General features: G+C 35.4%; 1 protein-coding gene across 1 annotated transcript in view; it reads left to right on the forward strand.

Moving 5' to 3' along the window:
* The window catches only part of SUPT3H (SPT3 homolog, SAGA and STAGA complex component), a 566,769-nt gene that overhangs the window by 273,710 nt on the left and 269,732 nt on the right, over window positions 1-23,327 (forward strand). The window contains exon 3 of the mRNA XM_047733198.1: window positions 8,636-8,720. Coding sequence (XP_047589154.1) covers window positions 8,636-8,720 — 85 coding nt within the window. The remainder of the gene's footprint in view (window positions 1-8,635; window positions 8,721-23,327) is intronic.

The raw sequence follows: 23,327 nt of genomic DNA on the forward strand, positions 1-23,327 counted from the left end.
ATTTATTTATTTTAAAGATTTTATTTATTTGTCAGAGAGAGAGGGAGAGAGAGTGAGCACAGGTAGACAGAATGGCAGGCAGAGGCAGAGGGAGAAGCAGGCTTCCCGCCAAGCAAGGAGCCCGATGTGGGACTCGATCCCAGGACGCTGGGATCATGACCTGAGCCGAAGGCAGCTGCTTAACCAACAGCCACCCAGGCGTCCCCATTTTTTTTAATTTAAATTCAATTAACAGTGTATTACTTTTTACAGAGGTAGAGTTCAGTGATTCATCAGTTGCATATAACACCCAGTGCTCATTCCATCATGTGTCCTCCTTAATGCCCATCACCCAGTTACCCCATCCCCCACCCGCCTCTCCTCCAGCAACCCTCAGTTTGTTTGAGTCTCTTATGGTTTTCTCCCTCTCTGATTTCGCCTCGTTTTATTTTTTCTGGGTTTGTTTCTTTTAGGAACCAGAATCATGCTCTATGTATTGTCCTTTGATGTGCTTGTTGGAAATGTTCTCAGCCTAGCATACTCCTTTTCTCCATTATATATTCCATAAAATTAGTGTCACTGGGTTGCTTCATTCTGCTATTATAATTGTGCCCATTTTTGTGCACAAACGAGCTCAAGGGGTGGAATTTGAGGGAAAGAGTGTCAGTTTGAGTTCTCATCAATCTGAGGTGAAGGCATGTTGACTTGGCATTGAGCAGGTGGCAGGCCATGCATGCTCACTAGGGCAGGAGGGCGGCTGGACTGTGAATTTGGGATCCATAGGCCGATGGCATGTGTGACAGGGGCATGGCTAGTTTGCTTTTAACTTTTGTTTTTCTGGGAACCTCTATCTCTCCTTCTATTCTGAATGAAAGCCTTGCTGGATAGAGTATTCTTAGCTGTAGATTTTTTTCCTTTTAGCCCTTGGAATTTATCATGCTGCTCCCTTCTGGCTTGCAAAATTTTTGCTGAAAAACCTGCTGATAACCTTATGGGGTTTCCCTTGTTTTTGTTTTGTTTTTTTTTTGTTTGTTTGTTTGTTTGTTTTTTAGAAGATTTTATTTATTTATTTGTCAGAGAGAGAGAGTACACACAAGTAGGCAGAGAGGCAGGCAGAGAGAGAGAGGAGGAAGCAGGCTCCCTGCCAAGCAAGGAGCCCGATGCGGGACTCGATCCCAGGACCCCAGGATCATGACCTGAGCTGAAGGCAGCGGCTTAACCCACTGAGCCACCCAGGTGTCCCTGGGGTTTCCCTTGTATGTCACTTCTTTCCTTTCTCTTGCTGCTTTTAAAATTCTTCCTTTATCACTACTTTCGGCCATCTTATTTACCTTATGTCTTGGTGCAGACCTCTTTGGGTTGCTTGTTTTTGTGTGTCCTCTAGATGGCAGTCACAAAAGCTGGACGACTAGATATGTGCTTATGCTCCTTTCATGGAGATACTGGTGAACCACAGTGGGGCAGAGGGAATACCGCAGGCATGTGCTAAATGAGAAGCCTGATCTTCAGGCTACAGGTTTTGTTCCCCATTTTTATTGAGAAATAATTGACATACATCACTGTATAAGTTTAAGGTTGTATTTACATGTATTGTGAAATAATTACCACAATACGGACTGCCATCTAAAGGACATGCTGGCTTTGATGGCCACTGGGGCTTGCATTTCTGGGTCCCCCAAAATAAAGTTTTTAATTGACTTTTTCCCCCAGGGGTCAGCACAGAGACAGCAGTTAGAAATGCCCATTTCTCATCTTTCCTGGAAAGAGGCCTTATTTGCATATCTTAAAAACTACTGATTAAAGGTCAGGTTTCTAATTTAGTACATATCTAGGGGCTGGTTGTGAACCTCCCCACAGACAGGGGAGCCTTCTGCATTCTCCCTCTGGCCAGATCTAATTCAAGAGTATCAACCTGCAAAGAGCTCTTGCACACATTTGGTGACTTGGATTTTGTGCCTGTTGCCTAAAGGAGGCATCTCTTGATCTGATAGTGCTGGCCAACAGATCTTGAGTTGCTGTTTCCATGGGACCTTAGCAAGCAAGGAAATATTTCTCAACCAGCTATCACCGCAGGGCTCAGCACAGCGGGAACAGAGAGAAACACATATCTACTAGTCATTTCCTAAGGGAAGCTCTTTGAATACTTTAAAATATATGGCCTCGGGGTCCAGCTTCCAATCAGCCTAAATCAGTGTGCTGACTGAGATCTTCTTCTATGGGACACTGATAGTTCTTGGCCTACCTAAGTGACTAGGAGTCTCTAAGAACGAAGAAGGTTATATTTAGAGAGACAACCAAGAACTAGGGCTGAATAATAAGGTTCATCCCCTACAGAAGACTATTCTGTCCAGACTGGGAGAGGTGGCTATTTTATCTAATGCATAGAAGTCAAAACAGAGAATGAAGGGAAATTGAGAAAGAGAAAGAAATGTGTTCTAACCAAAATTATAAGATAAAATCCAAGAATCTGATATAAGTGATATACCTGATAAAGAATTCAAAATAATGGTCATAAAGGTGCTCACTGAAATCAAGAGGACAATGCATTAATAAAGTGGGAATTTTAACAAAGAGATAGAAAATATTAAAAAATACAAAGCAGAGATCATAGAGTTAAAGAATAGAATAACCGAACTGAAAATTTCAATAGAGGGATTTAATAGCAGACTAGATGAACCCTAAGAAAGGATCAGTGAACTTAAGACAGAGCAGTGGAATTCATCTAATCAGAGGGCAAAAAGAAAAAAGAGTAAAGATACTTTAACTGAAGATGCCATCAATCAGGCCAATATTTGTATTATAAGGGTACCAGAGGAGAAGAGAGAGAGAAAGGGGGTAAAAAGCTTATTTGAAGAAATAATGGCTGAAAAATTTTATAACCAAGGGAAAGAAACAGATATTCAGATTCACGATGCCCACCAAATTCTAAATCAGATGAATCCAGAAACCCAAACTGAGACACATCATAATTAAATTGTCAATGGTTAAAGACAAAGGAAGAATCTTAAAACCCACAGATCAATTTGTTATATATGAAGGAACCCCCACAAGACTGTTAGCAAATTTTTTTCACAGAAACTTTGCAGACCCAAAGGAAGTGGCATGATATAATCAAAGTGCTGAAAGAAAGCAATTGGCAAACAAGTATAGTTGACCTGGCAACGTTGTCCTTAGGAACTGCAGGAGAAATAGAGTTTTCCAGAGAAGCAAAAGTTGAAGGAGTTCATGATCACTAGACTAGCTTTGAAAGAAATGTTCAAGAGACTCCTTCAAGCAGAAATGAAAGAATAATAATTAGTAACTGGAAAACATACAAAAGTACAAATCCCACCAGTTAAATTCATAGTACTCAAATGTTTCACTGGTGGTAAGTAAATCATTTATACATCTAGTATGAAGGCTAAAAGACAAAAGTAGTAGAAATAGTGACTCACCATAATAATTTGTTAATAATACATAAAGTAAAAAGATGTACATTGTGAAATTCAAAAACCAAAATGGAGCAGAGGAGTAAACAGTATGAAAACCTGAGAAGCAAAGAGCTGATGGTGTAAGTCCCAGTCTGAGTTCAAAGACAGTGGAAGACTGATGGTCCAATTTGAAGATAGGCAGAGGGAGTGTTTCTCCCTTACTCTGCCTTTTGTTCTTTTCAGGCCTTCAACAGATTGGATGAAGCCCACCCATATTGGAGGGGGCAGTTTGCCTCAAGCAACTAATCTCCTTCAGAAATACTTTCACAGACATGTCCAGATAAATGTTTAACCAAATATTTAGGTACTCTTAGCCCAATCAGGTTAAGATATAAAATTAAACATTACCCCATGTCACCTTGACACCCATATACATCTCCTTAAACTATTCTTGATCTCCAAATAAAGACAATAACAAGGTCATAATTTTGCCAAACTTGATATAGTTATCCACTGTACAACTGAAAATATGTTAACACATTTCCCAGAAGATGAGGTTAATTCTTAAATTTAAACTTAAATTTAAGTATTTACATTTACTATGATGTAAAATTAATAATATTTAAATATTATGTTATTAATCCAGTACATTTTATGTTACATGATAAGGGAAAAAGGAAGGGAAGGAAACAATAATATTTGCCCAGTAGTCACACACACACACACACACACACACACACACACACACACACACGTTTTTATAACAAAATGAAATAATGATTGCAGTCCTTGTTTTTATTACTTGTAATGTGACTAGGTGGTATAAGTAACTACCCTTTTCTACTACCCATTCTGTATTTTCTTTGCCTTCGGCAAGCACCTCAGCTGGTTGTGGCTTCTCACCTGGTGGAATGACCCAAACCTTCATTCCTGAAGGATCTGGGTTTTTAATAGCCTTTCCTGGTTTGGGTTGTTGTAATTTTCCATTGGTTTTAATAACAGGGCATGGTAATACTAAGAGGTAGCCTCAGAGATCTCCTGTATTCCAGACATACTCTTCCTTACCTCCACTGTGGCGAACCAGTCCAGTCTCCACTTGGTAGTCAACATCACTCATCCCAGCTAGCACAGTAACTCCCTCTTTGCTTGTTGACTCAGAAGCATGAAGAATCCAAAGTGACTGAGCTACAGTCTTAAAGTTTCATTTCAATGGAATAATTGTTGTGTCAGTGGAATAAATGTGAAAGGATTCCTCCCTCTGGAAAAGACTTCAAGGCCAGGAAATCATAAGGTCATGGGAACTGGAAGCAAAAATTTTGCTGGTGGTCTTTACAGGTAATAATGTATGCTGCCACAATTGTTCTACTCTTTGATTTCTGGATTTGTGCTGGGAGAAACAGCACCATATATTGGATGTTGATTCACAGGATGTGTAAGTGTTCTGGAAAACCTTGTCCCAGTTCTACAAGGTATTTCCACCTAGTTGGCATAGTAACTGGATTTTCAAAAGCCATTCCCACCACTCTGTCAAACCAGCTACTTCATAATGGTGGGGAACACATTAAGACTAGTGCTCGTGAATTCTTTGAGCACTTACCCAGTACACCACATCCTTTGCTGAAAGTGTTTTTTGATCACAAACATTGCTATATGGAGTACCATGACACCAGATAGGCATTTTATAAGTCCACAGATGGTAGTTTTGGCAGTGACATTGCATGTGGGGACAACAAATCCATATCCAGAGTAAATGTCTATTCTAGTAAGAATCATACCCTTTCATTTTCAGGATGGGAGTGGTCTTAATGTAATCAACTTGTTGCAAGGAAGATGGCTGATCACCCTGGGGAATGGAGCCAGTTCAGAAACTCAGTGTTGATCTTTGCTGCTGACAGATGGGCACTCAGCAGGGGCTATAACAATGATGGCATTGATTAGTGGAAGTCCATGTTACTAGGCACTCCCACCATGACCACTTTGTTCATGAGCCCCATTGAATGATGACAGGGTTCTAGTCTTCCCATTGGGAGTTCTTCCCATTGGGAAAATTTCCCTTCGCCGCTATATTTAAGTGATGTTCCAGAAGGGGACTGCAGTGCTCCAGGCTGTTAACTTTTGGATGGTGCCTGCATATCATGCAGGATGGTATGTAAACCAGGGCCTGAGTCTTCTTTTTTCAGTTAATTGATCATAAAGAGCTCCCAAGAGGTCATAGGTGCAGGGTAGGAGGGAAAGTGAATTCTCCCTCATTCTACCTTTTGTTTTATTCAAGCCCTTTAATTATGATTTTTTTCTGTTATGTTCATGAGTAAAATATATGTGTAATTTTACTTTCTTTTCTGCCTTTTTTACTCTTGAAACCCAGGTTATACTAGCCTAAATAGATGAATTAGGGAGTATCTGTCTTTTTGTGTTCTTTTTAAAAGTTGTATCAAATTAGAATAATCTATTCTTTGCATGTTGGGTACAAAATTACAGATGAGGTAAGGTGGTTTGTTTTTGTTTGCTTTGGTTTTGTTTGGGTTTTGATTTTTTACTACTGATTTAATTTCTTTAAAATTTATAAAACTATTCAGGTTTTTTATTTCTTCTTGAGTCAGCTTTGACCATTTGTATTTTTCTTTTAGAAATTTATTCATTTCACCACAGTATCATCATATTTGGCACAACATTGATCATGGTATTTTGTTATTACCCACGATGTGTTATGGGTAATTTCCTAAGATATGCTGTTCTGAACCCTAATTATCTTTATAGCTGAATCTAGTCTGGTTAATTTTTTTCATCCATATTAATTATTGTGGTAAAACATACATAACTTAAAATTTACCTCTTTACTTATTTTTAACTATATAGTTCTCCGACATTAAATACATTCAAAATGTGCTGTCATCATCACTGTTTATTATTTAGAAGTTCTTTCATCCCAGGCAAACTCTCTACACATTAAGCAAAAACTCTCCAATCTCTTTGTGTTCCTCTAGTCTACTTTCTATCTCTATGAGTTTTCTTATTCCAGATAAGTCATGTAAGTCACAGCATACAACAGCTGTCACTTTTGTCTGGCTTATTTTAGTTAGCATACTATTTTTAAAGTTCATTCATGCAGGAGTATGTATCAGAACCTCTTTCCTTTTTATTGCTGAATAATACTCCGTTGTATGTATATATTTTGTTTGTTCATTGGTTAATTGAGATTTTGGTTATTTCTACCTTTTGACAATTCTGAATAATGTAGCTGCTATGATCATTGGTGTACACATACCTGTTTGAATCCTTTTTTTCCATTTTTATTTGGAGGTATATACTCAGGAGTGGAATTGCTAGGTCAAAAACTCATTCTGTGTTTACCATTTTCCAGAACCACCCAACTATTTTCCACTGTGGCTGTACCATTTTGCATTTTCTCCAGCAATGTACAGTGTTTCCAGTTTCTCTGTATCCTAGCTAGTATTTTCCATTTTTTTTTTTTTAAGATTTTTTATTTATTTATTTGACAGAGATCACAAGTAGGCAGAGAGGCAGGCAGAGATAGAGGGGGAAGCAGGCTCCCCGCTGAGCAGAGAGACCGATGCGGGGCTTTGATCCCAGAACCCTGGGATCATGACCTGAGCCGAAAGCAGTGGCTCTAACCCACTGAGCCACCCAGGCGCCCCAGTATTTTCCATTTTGTTGGTAATAGCCATTCTTCTGGGTTTGAAGTAGCAACTCAATGTGGTTTTGATTTGCATTTCTCTAATGACTGATTATATGAGGATCTTTTCATTTGCTGTTGGCTATTTGTATATTTTCATTGGAGACGTATCTGTTCAAGTCTATTACCCATTTTAAAATTGGGATTTTTTTCTTTATTGTTGTGTTATAAGAGTTTTATAAATATATTCTGGTTATTCATCTATGGTTTTCAAATATTTTCCTATTCTGTGGGTTGTCTTTTCACCATCTTGTCCTTTGATGTATAAAAGGTTTGTAATTTTGATGAATTCCAATTTATTTATTTTTTCTTTTGTTGCCTGTTATTTTGGTGTCCTAGTTAAGAAACCTTTGCCAAATCCAAGGTCATGAAGATTTCCCAGTTTTATTTTAAGAGTTTTATAGTTTTAGCTGTTTAATTTAGGTCTTTGATCTGTTTTGAGTTTATTTTCATATATGGTACAAGGTTAGAATCCAACTTCATTCTTTTGCATGTGGATATCTTGTTTCCCTGAATCAGTTGTTGAAAAAACTCTCTCTTACAACTTGGTTGTTCCCTTATCAAAAATCAGTTGTACATACTATAAAGTTTTATTTCTGTGTTCTCTATTCTGTTCCATTTGTCTGTCCTCAGACCAGCATTACATTTTTTGTTCTTTCACCCGTAGCCTCAGGCAAGATAGGCAAAGTGCTTCCACACATACCAGATATCACTGTGCATTTGGTTCCTCAAACTGATTTTCTGCCTTGCTTGTGGTCACAGCATTCTTTGCTATATCTTGAATACAACACTTGACAAAATCCAGATTATTGACTACTATGAATAATTAGATGCCTTCAGAATAAATTTTGGCTCTAGGGCTCTTGTATCCAGGGAAACTGATTTTCTCATCTTATCAGACTTCTGTTTTATCTCCCACACTGCTGGTTAAAGCAAACTGATTAAAGCAAACTAATTTGTTAATATAGTATTGTGCATTTTCAAATGTCATTTACCAGGAAGGGATTCTCTGCACATCTGGTTTACCATATGAAACTTGAGAAAAGTACTTTTAAGATCAATAATCCATTCTTGACAATCTGCTTGTATATAATTAGAAATGATAAATTATGGCATTTACATACATTTTTCTAAGAAGCTTTTCATTTTAATTACATTACTTGTTTAATTACATTGCATGCTTTTATAATTTTCCAAAATGGCTATTAGTATGTTACTTTATTAGTACTTTAGATACAGTAACATGGTTTTCTAGTGGCCAATATTATGAAGTAGTTGTTAATATTTTCCATTTGAAAGAGTAAGTGCCCTTAAAAATGACTACAGAGATCAAGAAATAGCATAGCTAACACTGTATTCTCTTTGGAAGTTGTAGCTTGTTTGGGAGAGATGTAATTCTTTGTCCATAGAAAATTGTACATCCACTCTGTTATTTGAGAGAAAAATTTGTACTTTATTAACAGATTATGATAATCAATATCTTTCACTTTTTGCCTTTCTTAGTTTTACAGTCGTTAATATTGGTATGCTTAATTTTTTTTTTTTTTGACAGGTTTTCTTTAGGTGATGCTAGGAGGCCTCTTCATGAAACGGCACTTTTGGTAGAAGATGTGGTACACACACAGTTAATTAATCTGGTAAGAGCATGTATAATCTTACTTGATGTTTCTCCATTCTGCTTATATTGCAATTGCAACCCAACTCGTGTTTTTAAAGATTGTATTTATATATGAAATTTTTTATTTTGTCTGCTGGATTGAGGTGTAATTTACATAAAACAAAATTTTACCACTCTAAGTACGTAATTCAGTGAGTTTTGGCAACTGAATACTGTCCTGTGACTATGAACACAATTGTGATATAGAATATTTTCAACATCCAAAACAGTTCTCTTGTGCCCCTGGGTAGTTAGTCCTTTCCCTGCTTCCCTGACCCTCCGGTAACACTGAATTGCTTTCTGTCACTATTAGGACGGTTTTTGTAAAACGCTTTTCAAAACTTTCCTGTATTGCACTTTAGACTTATAAAAGGGCTGCACAAATAGTACATGGAATTCTCAGATACCTTTCATCTTCCTCTGTTAACATCTTAACTGTAACCACGGTACAATTATCAAAAACAGGAAACAATGTTGGTATAATATTTTTAAAGAAATTACCGACCTTATTCAGTTTCCATCAGTTTTCTTTTTAATATTCCTTTCCTGTCTCAGGATCCAGTCTGGGGTAACACATGTAGTTAGCTACCTTGTCTTTGTAGTCAGCCCTTTCCTAGGATAATTCCTCCATCTTTCCTTGTTTTATGGCCTTGACACCTTTTTAAACATGCCAGAGAGTTGTTTTATAAGACGTTCTTCTTTTTTCAGTCTGATGTTTTCTTATGATTAGAACGTGGCTCTACATTTTTGCCAAGAACACCGTGGAAGTGATGGGTCCTTTTCAGTGTGTCACATCAACATGGTCATGTTCTTGATGTTTTATTTATGATTTTAACCTTGATAAATTGTTTAAGGTTGAATATATGCTGAATTTTTTCACTATAATGAAATTACAAGTTTCTTCATTTTGTAATACATAACTTGGGGGAGGTATTTTTTGGGGGGGAGGTATTTTGTGACTCTGCAAATATTTTCCTTCTCTAAAACTTTTTGCCTATTTATTTTACCATTTGTCAGTGCATCTTGTCTGAGACCGTTATGACTGTTGGTATTTGCCTAATAGTGGTTTTCTATTTCCTGCTTTCCTTTTTATATTTTTTAATTGCAATTATTCTTAAAGGAGTATCTATCCTTTATCACCATTTATTTATTCAGTTTTTAATATGTATTTGTATGGACTAAAGTATATTTAAATTTAATCTTAAAATCATTCAGCAGTTATATCATTATTTATTTGTATTGCTTAAGTTGTTATAATGTTGGCCATTAGTTACATTGTCATGTCCTTTTCCCATTCATCCATTAGGGTTTTGATCCTATGTCCCATATATATTAGAGATATCAATCCATGTAGTATATAAATATATTCTTTCAGTGTGTGTGTTATCTCTTGACTTTGTTTTTACGATTTTTTTAAGCATACAAATATTTTAATTTCAACAAAGCCAAATATATCAACCTTTTATTGTCTTAGAATTTTGAAACATAGTTAGAAAGACTTACTTTATACCAAATTTAAAGAGGAATTCACCCATGTTGCCTTCTGAGACTTGTATGGTTTCCTTTTAAATGTTTAGGTCCTTAATCCGTTTGCAGTTTACTCTTGTTACCATGTGAGATGTGGATCTAATTTTATCTTTATCCAAAGGACTACCCAGTTATACCATCATCATTTATTAAAAAGCCTATGCTTTTCCTAATGATTTGAGATGCCTCCTTTATCATATACTGAATAAGTATATTTGGGATCTATTTATGGTTTTATATTTTATATTTATGGTTTTATATTTATATATTTATTACCAGTATTGTATTTTTCTATGCATATGATAATACATTTTAAATTATGTAAGTTTTAATGGTATATTTTAAAGATTGTTACAGCTAGACTCCTAAATTTTTCTTTCTGTGTGGTCCTGGTTATTTCTGTATGTTTATTTTTTTATATGAACGTTAGTATTAGATTTTTCTAGCTCCATAAAATACCTTTTTGGTGTCTTTATTGAAATTTCATGAATTTATAAATCACTTTAGAGAAAACTGCATCTTAAGAATGTTGACTCCATCTAAGAAAAGAGAATTGTCTTTACCTTTTTTGAAAACCACTTTTCTGTCTTTCATGAGTGTTTAAAATTTTCTTCTATAGGCTTCACATATTTATTTCATTTATTCCTTTGTATTTGATCTTTGTTATTACTGCAAATGGAACATCTTAAACTGAAATACATAAATCTATAGATTCAAGGAACTGAGCCAACTCCAGGCAGGGTAAACCCAAAGAAATGCATGTTAAAATGCTGAATACAAAGGACATAATATAAATCCTGAAAGCACCCAGATTCATTACCATAAGGGAACAATGACCTGCAAGACAGAATTTTCATTAGAAACATGGAGACTAGGTCTAAAATGAGCCTCTTGTAGGCAGCATATAGAAGGATCTTCTTTTTTTAAAACATTCTGATACCCTATATCTTTTGATTGGTGCATTTATTCCATTTACATTCAGAATTATTTCTGAGAGATATGAATTTAGTGCCGTTGTGTTATCTATAGAGTTGGTGTTTCTAGTGATGTTTTCTTGTCCTTTCTAGTCTTTGTTGCATTTGGTCTTTTTTTCTCCACTCAAAGTCCCCCTTAAAATTTCTTGAGGGCTGGTTTGGTGGTCATGAACTCCTTTAGCTTTTATTTGTCTGGGAAACTCTATCTCTCCTATTATTTTCAGTGATATCCTTGCTGGATAAAGAATTCATGGCTGCATATTTTTCCCATTCATCATCTTGAATGTATTTCCTTCCACTCCTTTCTGGCCTGCCAAGTCTCTGTGAACAAATCTGCTGTGAACCTGATCTGTCTTTCCTTGTAGGTTAAGGACACTTCCTCCCTTGCTGCATTGGCAAGGGAAATCAAACTTTCACTATTTGTAGATGACATAATACTCTATGCAGAAAACCTGAAAGACTCCACCAAAAATTGCTAGAACTCATACATGAATTCAGCAAAGTTGTGGGATATAAAATCAATGCATAGAAATCTGTTTCATTTCTGTATAACTGTTATGAAGCAGCAGAAAAAGAAATCAAGGAATTGATCTAATTTGCAATTGCATCAAAACAATGAGATACCTAGGAATAAATCTAACTAAAGGAATAAAAGATCTGCACTCTGAAAACTATAGAACACTTATTAAAGAAATTGAAGAGGGCACAAAGAAATGGAAAAATGTTCCGTGCTCATGGATTGGAAGAACAAACATTGATAAAATGTCTGTGCTACCCAAAGCAATCTACACATTTAATACAATCCCCATCAAAAGACGACCAGCGTTTTTCACACAGCTAGAACAAGCAATCCTAAAATTTGTATGGAACCACAAAAGACCCCAAATAGCCAAGCAATTCTAAAAAAGAAAAACAAAACTGGAGGCATTGTGATTCTGGATTTCAAGCTATATTACAAAGCTGTAGTCATTAAGACAGAATGGTACTAGCACAAAAAGAGACACATAGATCAATGGAATAGAATAGACTACCCAAAAATGGGCCCACAACTATATGGTTAACTAATCTTTGATAAAGCAGGAAAGAATATCCAATGGAAAAAAAAGTCTTTTCAACAAGTAGTGTTAGAAAACTGTACAGCAACATGCAGAAGAATGACATTGGACCATTTTCTTACACCATGCACAAAAATAAATTCAAAATGGATTAAAGATTCAAATGTGAGACGGAAAACATCAAAATCCTAGAAACCTCTTTGAACGTCATCCATAGCATCTTCTTACTAGATATGTCACCTCAGGCAAGGGAAACAAAAGCAAAAATGACCTATTGGGACTTCATCAAGATAAAAAGCTTCTGCACAGTGAAGGAAGCAATCAACAAAACTAAAAGGCAGCCTACAGAATGGGAGAAGATATTTGCAAATGGCTTAACTGATAAAGGGTTAGTATCCAAAATCTACCAAGAACTTATCAAACTCAACACCCCAAAAATAAATAATCCGGTTAAGAAATGAGCAAAAGACATGAATAGGCACTTTTCCATGACAATGACAAATGACATCCAGATGGCTAACAGACACATGAGATGATGCTCAACATCACTCATATCAGGGAAATACAAATCAAAATCACCATGAGATACCATCTTAACACTTGTCAGGTTGGCTCAAATTAGAAACACAAGAAACAATAGGTGTTAGCAAGGTTGCAGAGAAAGGGGAACACTCTTGCACTATTGGTAGGAATGCAAACTGATCCAGCCATTCTGGAGAACAACATGAGGGTTCCTCAAAATGTTAAAAATATAACTACCCTATGATCCAGCAATTGTGTTACTAGATATTTACCCAAAGGATATGAAAATACAGATTCAAAGGGGTATATGCACCCTGATGTTTAGAGTAGCATTATCAACAATAGCCAAATTATGGAGAGAGCCCAAATGTCCATTGACTGATGAATGGATAAAGAAGATGTGGTATATATATATATATACTACTGATGAATGGATAAAGAAGATGTGGTATATATATATATATATATATATATATATATATATATATATTAGTCAACCATCAAAAAAATGAAATCTTGCCATTTTGCAACAATGACATGGATGGAGCTACAGTGTTGTTGTTGTTTTTTAAGATTTTATTTATTTATTTGTTAGAGAGAGAGAGAGCGAGCACAGGCAGAGAGGCAGGCAGAGGCAGAGGGAGAAGCAGGCTCCCTGCCAAGCAAGGAGCCTGATGTGGGACTCGATCCCAGAACACTGGGATCATGACCTGAGTCGAAGGCAGCCGCTTAACCAACTGAGCCATCCAGGCGTCCCTGGAGCTCCAGTGTTTTATGCTAAGTGAAATAACTAGTCAGAGAAAGACGAATACATGATCTCACCCACATGTGGAATTAAAAAAAAAAATAGATTAACATATGAGAGGGGGAAAAGAAGAAAAAGAGAGAGATAGAAAGAAGCCATAAGAGACTTTTAATGAGAGAGAACAAACTGAGAGTTGATGAAGGGAGGTGGGTGGTGAATGGACTAGATAAATGATGAGGATTAAGGAGAGCACTTGGAATGAAGTGCACTGGGTGTTGCTGTAAGTAATGAGTCACTGAATTCTACTTGAGAAACCAGTACTGTGTTGCATGTTAACTACCTAAAATCTAAATTAAAAAAATAATTTAAAAAAAAAGAAAACATGGAGACTAGAAGGAAGTACAAGTTTTAAAGTACTGGGTATAGAATTTTCGGTTGGCATCTATTTTTCTCTGACTCCATATTAACGTGGCCTTCTCTCCTTTGTTCCTGTGTCTCTTTGTGTCCTTTTACCTTAAAAATATGATCAGACATTTACTATTTAGTGTATCAAATCTATACGTACTCTTATTTTCATATCACAGTCCTGTAGCTTTTCCTTTAGAGTCCTCTGTCTTTTAAAGCGATTAAAATACAGAAAGAAGTATGTATAATCTTTTACATTTACCCACATAGTTACTTTACCGTTTTCTATGCTTATCATTTGTTCTTATAAGTATGAGTTGCCATTTAAATAATTTCCCTCAGCCTGAAAACACTGAAATTTTTAATAGTACTGGTGTGCCAGTGATGAATTATCTTTAGTTTCTACATCTGAACATACCTATTTTCACCTTTTTTCTTGAGGTCTATCTTTTCTATATGTGAAGTTCTAGTTGCTCATCTTTTCCTTCCAGCTGTGTAAATGTGCCACTCTAGTGTTTCTCAGCATACACTGGTTTCTGATGCAGGGCATCTGTTACTCATTTGATCCCTTTTTTGTAACATGTTACCATTCTCTGGCTCATTTCAAGATTTTCTCTTTATTGTTGGATCTTAGAAGTTTGATGTATGGAGGACAGACTTTCTTCATGATTATCTTTCTTGCTAGTTTGCTGATCTTGCTGGATCTGGAAACCACTGTTTTCTGCCAACTTGCAGAAGTTTTGGGCCATTATTTTTTGCTTGTGTTTTTCATTCTTCAATTTCAGTCACAAGTATGCTGAACCATTTGCTATTGTTTCACAAATCTCTGAGAACCTCTAAACTTTTTTAAAAAAATTTTCCCCTTTGTTTAGCTGTTACTTTGTTTGGCTTTGTAGTTTCTACTGATTTATCTTTAACTTCACAGATTCTTCTGTAGTCTTTAATCTACTATTTAGTCAATTTGTTGTATTTTTCATTTTAATCATAGTATTTATTCTCTATTACACTATGTGAAAATGTATCTTATTGTGCTATAATGTATCTTTTTGAACTATGGACACATTTTTATATTGTTCTTTCATTTCAAATATAGAAGTTCCAAGTTACTTACAGAAGTTATTTCATGATGGTCATTGCAGTATATGAAGAAGAATTTGCTTAGGACTTATTATTACATATATATGTAATAATCTGTGTATTATTTGGATAATAATTTTGATCTATGTTTGTAAGATTGACCCTGTCCAAATCTCACTAAATCTCACTTACTAGAGGAAGATCTTGCTTTTTTCTGCCATATCAAGGCATGTATTAGAATGAGTTCTTCAGATGAAAACGAGTAATAGAGAAATGTTTTTAAAGTTAGTCCTTTCTTAGCATTGTATATTTGCAGCCATGACAAAATATGTAGGTCTATGTGTTTTCTGCCATCTGATAATTCTCTATACATCTTAACTCTTTTTTAAAAAATATTTTATTTATTTATTTGAGAGAGAGAGAGAGAGAGCACAAGCGGGGAGGGGGGAGCAGAGGGAGCGGGAGAAGCAGACTCCTCGCTGAGCAGGGAGCCCGATGTGGGACTCAATCCCAGGACCCTGAGATCATAACCTGAGCCAAGGGCAGCCACTTAACCAACTGAGCCACCCAGGTACCTCCATTTTAATTCTTAAGACTAGTTTTTTCCTTTAATTCTTTTATTCCATGTTTATTGAGATATAATTAACATGTAACATTTATAAATTTAAGGTGTACGATAACACGATTTTCTGTGTTTATATTGTGCAATGATGACCATGTTAGGGTTAGTTAACACATCCATCACCTCACATATTTAACATTTTTTGCATGAGTGATGAAAACATTTAATATCTATACTCTTTAACAGTTTTCATGTATACAATACAGTATCATTAGCTGTAGTCATCATGCTGTGCATTAGGTCCTCAGAACTGATCCATTGTATATTTGGAAATTCATACACTCTAAAACACATCGTCCCATTTCTTCCACCCCTAAGCCCCTGGCAGCCCCCAGTCGACTCTCTGTTTCTGTGAGTTTGGTGTTTTTTTAGATTCTACATATAATGAGATCTCTTTCTCACTTATTTCACTTAGCATAATGATTTCAAGGTTTATTTTATGTTACTACAAATGGCAGGGATTGCAAGCGTTTTTTCAGTGGCCAGTAGTCCATTACACATAAACACGTGCACGTGTGCTACATTTTCTTTATCCATTCATCCATGATCCACATTTGGGTGGTTTCTGTGTCTTGACAATGGTAAATAATGCTGCAATGTATATTGTGGTGCAGATATCTTTTCAAAGATTTTATTTCTTTTGGATATACCCCCAGAAGTAGAATTGATGGCTCTTATGGCAGGTTTGTTTTGTTTTGTTTTGTTTTTAATTTTATTTTCTTAAGAACTTTCCTACTGTTTTCCATTGAGTCTATCTCAATTTACTTTGCTACTAACCGTGCATAAGGGGTTGCTTTTCTGCATATCCTTGCCAGCACTTGTAGTTTCACGTCTTGTTGATAATAGTCCTTCTAGCATGGATAATATCTTCTTGTGGTTTTGATTTGAATTTCTCTGATGATAAGTGATATTGAGCACTTTTCATCTACCTTTTGGCCATTTGTGTATCTTCTTTGGAAAAATGTCTGTTCAGATCCTTCCCCAATGTTAAGTTTGCCAACCATCTTTTATGTTCATGTTTTATTTGACAAGCATTAAATCTCAAGGGGGAAAACAGAGGATATGTTCCAATTTGAATGTCCATGTATAGAGAAATAGCTCGTCCAAGACACAGGCTTATTAAGTGCTGGGATTGGAACCAGAATTGAGACCTCCTGTCCCTCATTCTATGCAGTTAAAAAAAAAAAAATACTCTTTTCTTGCTAAGGAGTTGTATATATCCCTGAATATTTTGGATATTAACTTATCAGATAGATGGTTTGCAAATATATTCTCCCATTTTATAGAATGCCTTTTCATTTTTACTGATGGTGATTTTAACTATGCAGCTTTTTAATTTGTTGTACTCTTCAGTTGTTTGGTTTTTGCTGTGCTTTTAATGTCCTATCCAAAATACCATTGCCCAGACCAATATCAGGGAGTTTTTCATTTAAGTTTTCTTCTAAGAGTTTTATGGTTTCAAGTCTTACATTTGAGTCTTTATTCCATTTGGAGTTAATTTTTGTGAGTAGTGTGAGATAGAGATCCAATTTCATTCTTTCACATGTGATATCCAGTTTTCCAATACCATTTATTAAAGAGACTGTTTTCTCCATTGAATATTCTTGGCTCCCTTATGAAATATTAGTTCACTGTGTGTACATAGGTATATTTCTGGGATCTTAATTCTGTATCATCCATCTTTGTGTGCATTTTTATGACAGTATCATGTTCTTAATTACTATAGTTTTTTAGTATAGTTCAAAATCAGACTGTGAATGTTTTCTTCTTGTTCTCAAGATTGCTTCAGTTATTCAGAGTCTTTTGTAGTTCCATATAAATTTTAGCATTGTCTTTCTATCTCTGTGAAAAATGCCATTGGAATTTTAATAAGGATGGCATTGAGTCTATAGATGGCTTTAAGTAATATGGACATTTAAGTAATACTAATTTTTCAATCTGTGAGCACAAGATATCTTTCCAATTTTTGTGTTGTCTTTAATTGCTTTCCTTAAAATTGTACAGTTTTCAGTGTAGTGATATTTCACCTCATTAGTTAAATTTAAATTTTTTTTATCTTAATGTAAATGTGATTTTTTTCTTTATTTTTCTTTCAGATAGCTCATTGCTGGTGTATAGAAATGCAACTGACTTTTGTATTTTGACTCTGTATTTTGTAACTTTACTGAATTTATTGGTTTTAATTGTTTTTTTGTGGATTCTTTATATTTCCTACATGTGACATCATGTCATCTGCAAAACAGAGTTTTATATCTTCCTTTCAAATTGGAATACTTTTTTCTTTTTCCTGCGTAATTTTTCTGGGTAGGGCTTCCAATAGTATGTTGAATAAGAGTGGTGAGAATGGGCATCCTTGTCTTGTTCCTGATTTTAAAATAAAAACTTTTAATCTTTCACTTGATACTAGCTATTGACTTGTCATATATGGCCTTTATTATATTGAGTTATATTCCTGCTTTACATAATATGTTCAGAATTATTATCATAAAAGGGTGTTGAATTTTGTGAAATGTTTTTTCTGTATCTATTATGAGAGTCCTAGGCTTCATTCTAAGTAACATATCATCCTTATTGATTTGTGTATATTGAACCAACCTTGGATCCCAGGGAAAAATTCCACTTGATTATAGTGTATGATCTTTTTAATGTACTTTTGAATTTGGTTTGCTAGAATTGTATTTAGAATTTCTGAATCTGTATTCATCAGATACATTGTCCTGTGGTTTTCTCATAGTGTCCGTGTCTGACTTTGGCGTCAGTTCAATGCTGTCCTCACAAATGAGTTTGGAAGAGTTCCCTCTTCTTCAGTTTTTGGAAGAATTTAGGGATTGTCCTTAAATACTTGGTAGAATTTACCAGTGTAACTGTCTGATCCTGGGCTTTTCTTTGTTGGAAGATTTTGATTACCGCTTCAATTTCTTAGTATTGGTCTGTTCAGATTTTCCATTTCTTTATGGTTCAGTCTTGGTAAACTCTATATTTCTGTATATTTCTAGAAATTTATCCATTTCATCTAGATTATCCATTTTGTTTTCATGTAATGCTCATAGCATCCTTTTATGATCTGCATTTCTGTGATACCAGTTGTAATTCTCCTGTTTCTTTTATAATTTTGTTTACTTGGTCCTCTTTTTCTTTCCTTATTAGTTGAGCTACAGATTTTTCAGTCTGTTTATATTTTCAAAAAAATTCCTCATTTCATTGTTTTTTTTTTTTTTTTTCTATTGTGTCTCTAGTTTCTATTTCATTTATTTTTGCCTGATCTATATTATTTCCTTCTGCTATCTTTGGACTTAGTTTGTTCTTTTTTTTTTTTAATACTTGTGGTATAAAGTTAGGTTGTATATTTGGGATCTTTATTTTTAATGTAGGCATTTATTGCTACAAACTTCCCTCTTAAACTGGTTTTGCTGCATTCCAAAATTTTGGTATGTTCTGCTTTTGTTTTTGTCTCAAGTTATTTTCTCTCTTCCCTTTTGATTTCTTCTTTGATCTATTGGTTATTCAGAAGAGTATGTTTAATTTCTGCGTATTTGAGAATTTTCCAGTTTTCCTTCTATTATTGATTTCTAGTTCCTTACCATTGGGGTCAGAAAAAAAATACTTGATTTATGATTTCAGTCTGTAGACAGAAATGTTTCCTGCCTGGTTCTTGTGCCAGTAGGACTCCTTGAGACAACAGCTGGGAAGGACTGGAGCCCAGTTATAGAGCCCTTTCAGAATCCACAGAAAGACCAAGTTTGGTGGGCTTATCTGTGGAGGCTTCTGGACAGCGGCCAAGGGGGTTGGAATCAGTGCACAGACCATTTCAAGATCCACAACTGGGACTGAGCTCTGTCTCTACTATCTGAGCCACAGGTGGGCATGACTCCTTCCAGATCCTTTGGTGTGTGGGGCTGGTAATGGAATGGTGGCCACACAGGGCTGTAACCTAGCCTTCAGGGGTACAGGATTATTTCTGGGTCTGTAGCCAGTACCATGTTCACTGCATCAGTTGCAAAACAACTCTTGTCAGCCTCAGACTACACTGGACTTTCATAGTCTCCTACCTGGATCCTAAAGCACACACATGGCCCTTTTGTCCGTGGATGGTGGCCACATTTTATTGTTGCTGAGGGTGAATGCAAGAATGGGAGCTCTTAACTGGCGTCTCCTCTCCTTTAATTCTTTGGATATATTTATAATCCAAATTATAAATAATTATATATAATATAATTATATTATATAATATAAATAAATATAAATAATATAAATATATAAATAAATTATATAATATAAATAATTATAATTATAAATAATTATATTTATAATAACTCCTTGAAAGTCTTTATCTTCTATATTCACTATTTGGATCACATTGGAATCCATTACCATCGACACCCCTATTTATTCAGTTTTCCTTTTGTTTCTTTGCATCCCTAGTAATTTTTGTTTGAAAAGTGGATATTGTAGATGACATACCCTTATGACGCCTCTGAAAATTTTGGCTGTTTTTCTTTTAGCTGGCAGGTAACTTGCCTGGACATAAAATACTCTGCCATGTTATGAGCCACTTCACATCTCTTCTAAGTTCTTACAACTTTCTGCTACTGCTTTTTTGGCTTCATCCTTTCTGCATCTCCTGTGAGCTTGTGCATTTCAACGCATTTCTGCTCTTCAAAGGAAAAGAAAACATAATAGGAAAAAGTTGTTTAAATATTGATACTTCCTTAACTTAAAATACAATGCAGCAACTACACATTGTGCTGTATTATGTTTTCTTACTACTTTGACTTTTTGTATTTGAAGTGTTTTGCTTATATTACATATGGCAAAATCCCATGTTTTTTTCTTGTTGTTTTTCAGCTCTGTGACAGATGTACAGAATCTTATAAATACCACAGTAGTCAAGATTCAATACTGTTACATCACTCCCCCCCACAAAATTCCCTTGTTTTACCCATTTGTATTCAGACTCCTCTTCTTATCCCAAGCTTCCACCTCCTTGAGGTTTCCATGAGAGAGTGTCTCATAACTTTTTGTATGTGCCTGGTAATCAGACCTAAATTTACATGGTTTTTGTGTCCAAGGTAGGAGTTACTAGTGCAAAATAAAACCCATGAAACTCACTGCCAGATTTTTGTATTTCAGGTTCTCATTTCCTTCTCGATTCTGCCTCCTACCATTTATTATTCAGAATTCTAAAATAGTTGTTGCATGCCCTGTATCCAGGGTTTTTATTGTATTCATTGGGAGAAGCAGTGCAGAGTATGCTTACTCCAACTTAACCTACTGGATATTTGAATTAAATCATTTTTTAAAAAAGATTTTATTTATTTATTTGACAGACAGAGATCATAAGTAGGCAGAGAGGCCATGTAACTCCTAGAAGAAAACATAGGTAGTAATCTTCTTGACGTAGGTCTTCATCATGATTTTTTTAATCTGATACCAAAAGCAAAATTAGTGGGACTATTTCAACTATACAAAATGTCCACACAACAAAGGAGGCCATCAACAAACTGAAAAGACAGTCTACTGAATGGGAGAAAATATTTGGAGATCATATAGTTGCTAAGTTATTAATATCCCAAATACATTAAGAATTCACACAGTTCATAGGAAAAAAATTTGACTAAAAAATAGGCAGAACATTTGGATAGACATTTTTCCACAGAAGATGTGTAGATGGCCAAGAGGTACATGAAAAGGTGTTATACATCACTAATCATCAGGAAAATACAGATCAAAACCACAGTGAGATACTAGTTCACACCTGTTAGAATGGCTGTTATCAAAAAGATGAGAACACATGTTGGCAAGGATGTGAAAAAGGGAACTCTTGTGCACTGTTAGTGGAATTACAAATTGGTACAGCCACTGTGAAAACAGTGTGGACATTTCTCACAAAAATTTAAACTAGAACTACCGTATAATCCAGCAGTTCCACTTCTTGGTATTATTATAAGATAACAAACACTAATCCAAAAAGGTGGATGTGCCTGTGTTCGTTGCAGCCCCATTTACAATAGCCGGGATACAACCTAAGTGTCCATCGATGGATGACTGGATTAACAAATTGTGATACAGATCCACAGTGTCATATGATTCAGCCACAGAAAAGAACGGGATCTTGCCACTTGCAGCTACACAGGTGGATCTAGAAGGCATTATGCTAGTTAAGTCAGTCAGACAGAGAAAGACAAATTCCGTATGATCTCTCTTACATATGTAATCTAAAAACAAAAACATGAAAAGCCAGCTCATACATATAGAGAACAGGATAGTGGTTGCCAGTAGTGTGGTGGAAGGTGTACGGATGTGGAGAAACTGCTATGCTAGTTTTTGTTTTTGTTTTTCAACTGAGTAAATGGAGTACGAAAATAATTTTAAAACGTGAGGGCTGGTAACGCTAATATGCATAAAGAGTGATGGGGGTTTTGACAAGTGGTATCCAACCTGGAGTTCATCATGCGTTGGTATATACTTGTCTATATAAAAATATATGTTAAATCTTTTATAGGAATCTACATATTTACTGTATTAAATTGAGGAAAGTAAGCATCAGAATAGACATTATAAACTGTTACCTCTGCATAGATGTAGCATGGAAGCATATTTTATTTTACTTGGCCTATATTTTTAAAGATGTGAATTTAATTGCCAACATTTAAAAATTGGACTTGTTTTACATAAAAACAGGATTTGGGGCTTCTCTTGAAACATTAAAATTGAAATGTTAGACAACATAGGCCTGAATTTAGCATGGAAATCTTTGCTCAGTGGCTACTTCTACCTGTGGGAGGTAAACCAGACCAGCTTCATTGACTTAACCAGGAAAGTATTGAGTATTGATGGAGTTATGCAGCATATGGTACTCATTTTGGCCATAGTCCTCCCCAGTTTCACTTTTCAAGAAACCGAATTTTGGAAGAAAATTTCGTTACTTTAAAAGAAATTTTACTTCCCCTAAAAGCTGTGGGAACAGTTGTTATGTAGGTTGTAGAAATTCAGAAAGATAATAAAGAACGTTGTTTCCTGAGAGTTTACTTTTTTTTTTTTTTTAACCCATGTAACTTGGCTCTGTTAATGGAAGAGTGATCTGTCAAAGGTAATACAAAAATCATTGAAACAACAGGAAGCATTTAGGTTCTTGCTACTGTTTGTGTAGAAGTGAGGAGGGGCATTCTACCATCACAGCTTCTGTGGTGCTGTGTCTCCTGTCAGAAAGCACCTTTACCTACTGGGACAGTGAGCTAGGACTTCAGCAACTCAATTGTTCTTCCTTCTGCAGCTGAAAGCTAAAATTTAATAAAACTTAATCTAAAACTTAAAGGGAAAGGAAAACATAGAAGTTCAATACTATTGCCAGTATCCCTTGGCTTTTTAAAATATCTGTTCTGAACTCTCAAACATGAAAGAGTAGGCACGCAGCTGATACTTATTCAGGCTACCTAGCAGTTCTTCAGTTACACAAATATTCTGAGTCATTATAGGGGACTATAAAAACCCAGAGTCTCAAAAAAAAAGCAAAACCCAGAGTCTCCTTAAGTATATAATCAGTGTCAGTTGTTAGGTTGTCTAAGAATTAACTGCAAAACATAAGCAAGTTCAGATTATTCATCTATACTCTCCAAATGATTCTTTTTCAGGAGGGCTCGGGAGGGGCTGAAGAATTGAT

The sequence above is a fragment of the Lutra lutra genome, chromosome 6 (genome assembly GCF_902655055.1).
Source record: "Lutra lutra chromosome 6, mLutLut1.2, whole genome shotgun sequence".
Lineage (NCBI taxonomy): Eukaryota > Metazoa > Chordata > Mammalia > Carnivora > Mustelidae > Lutra > Lutra lutra.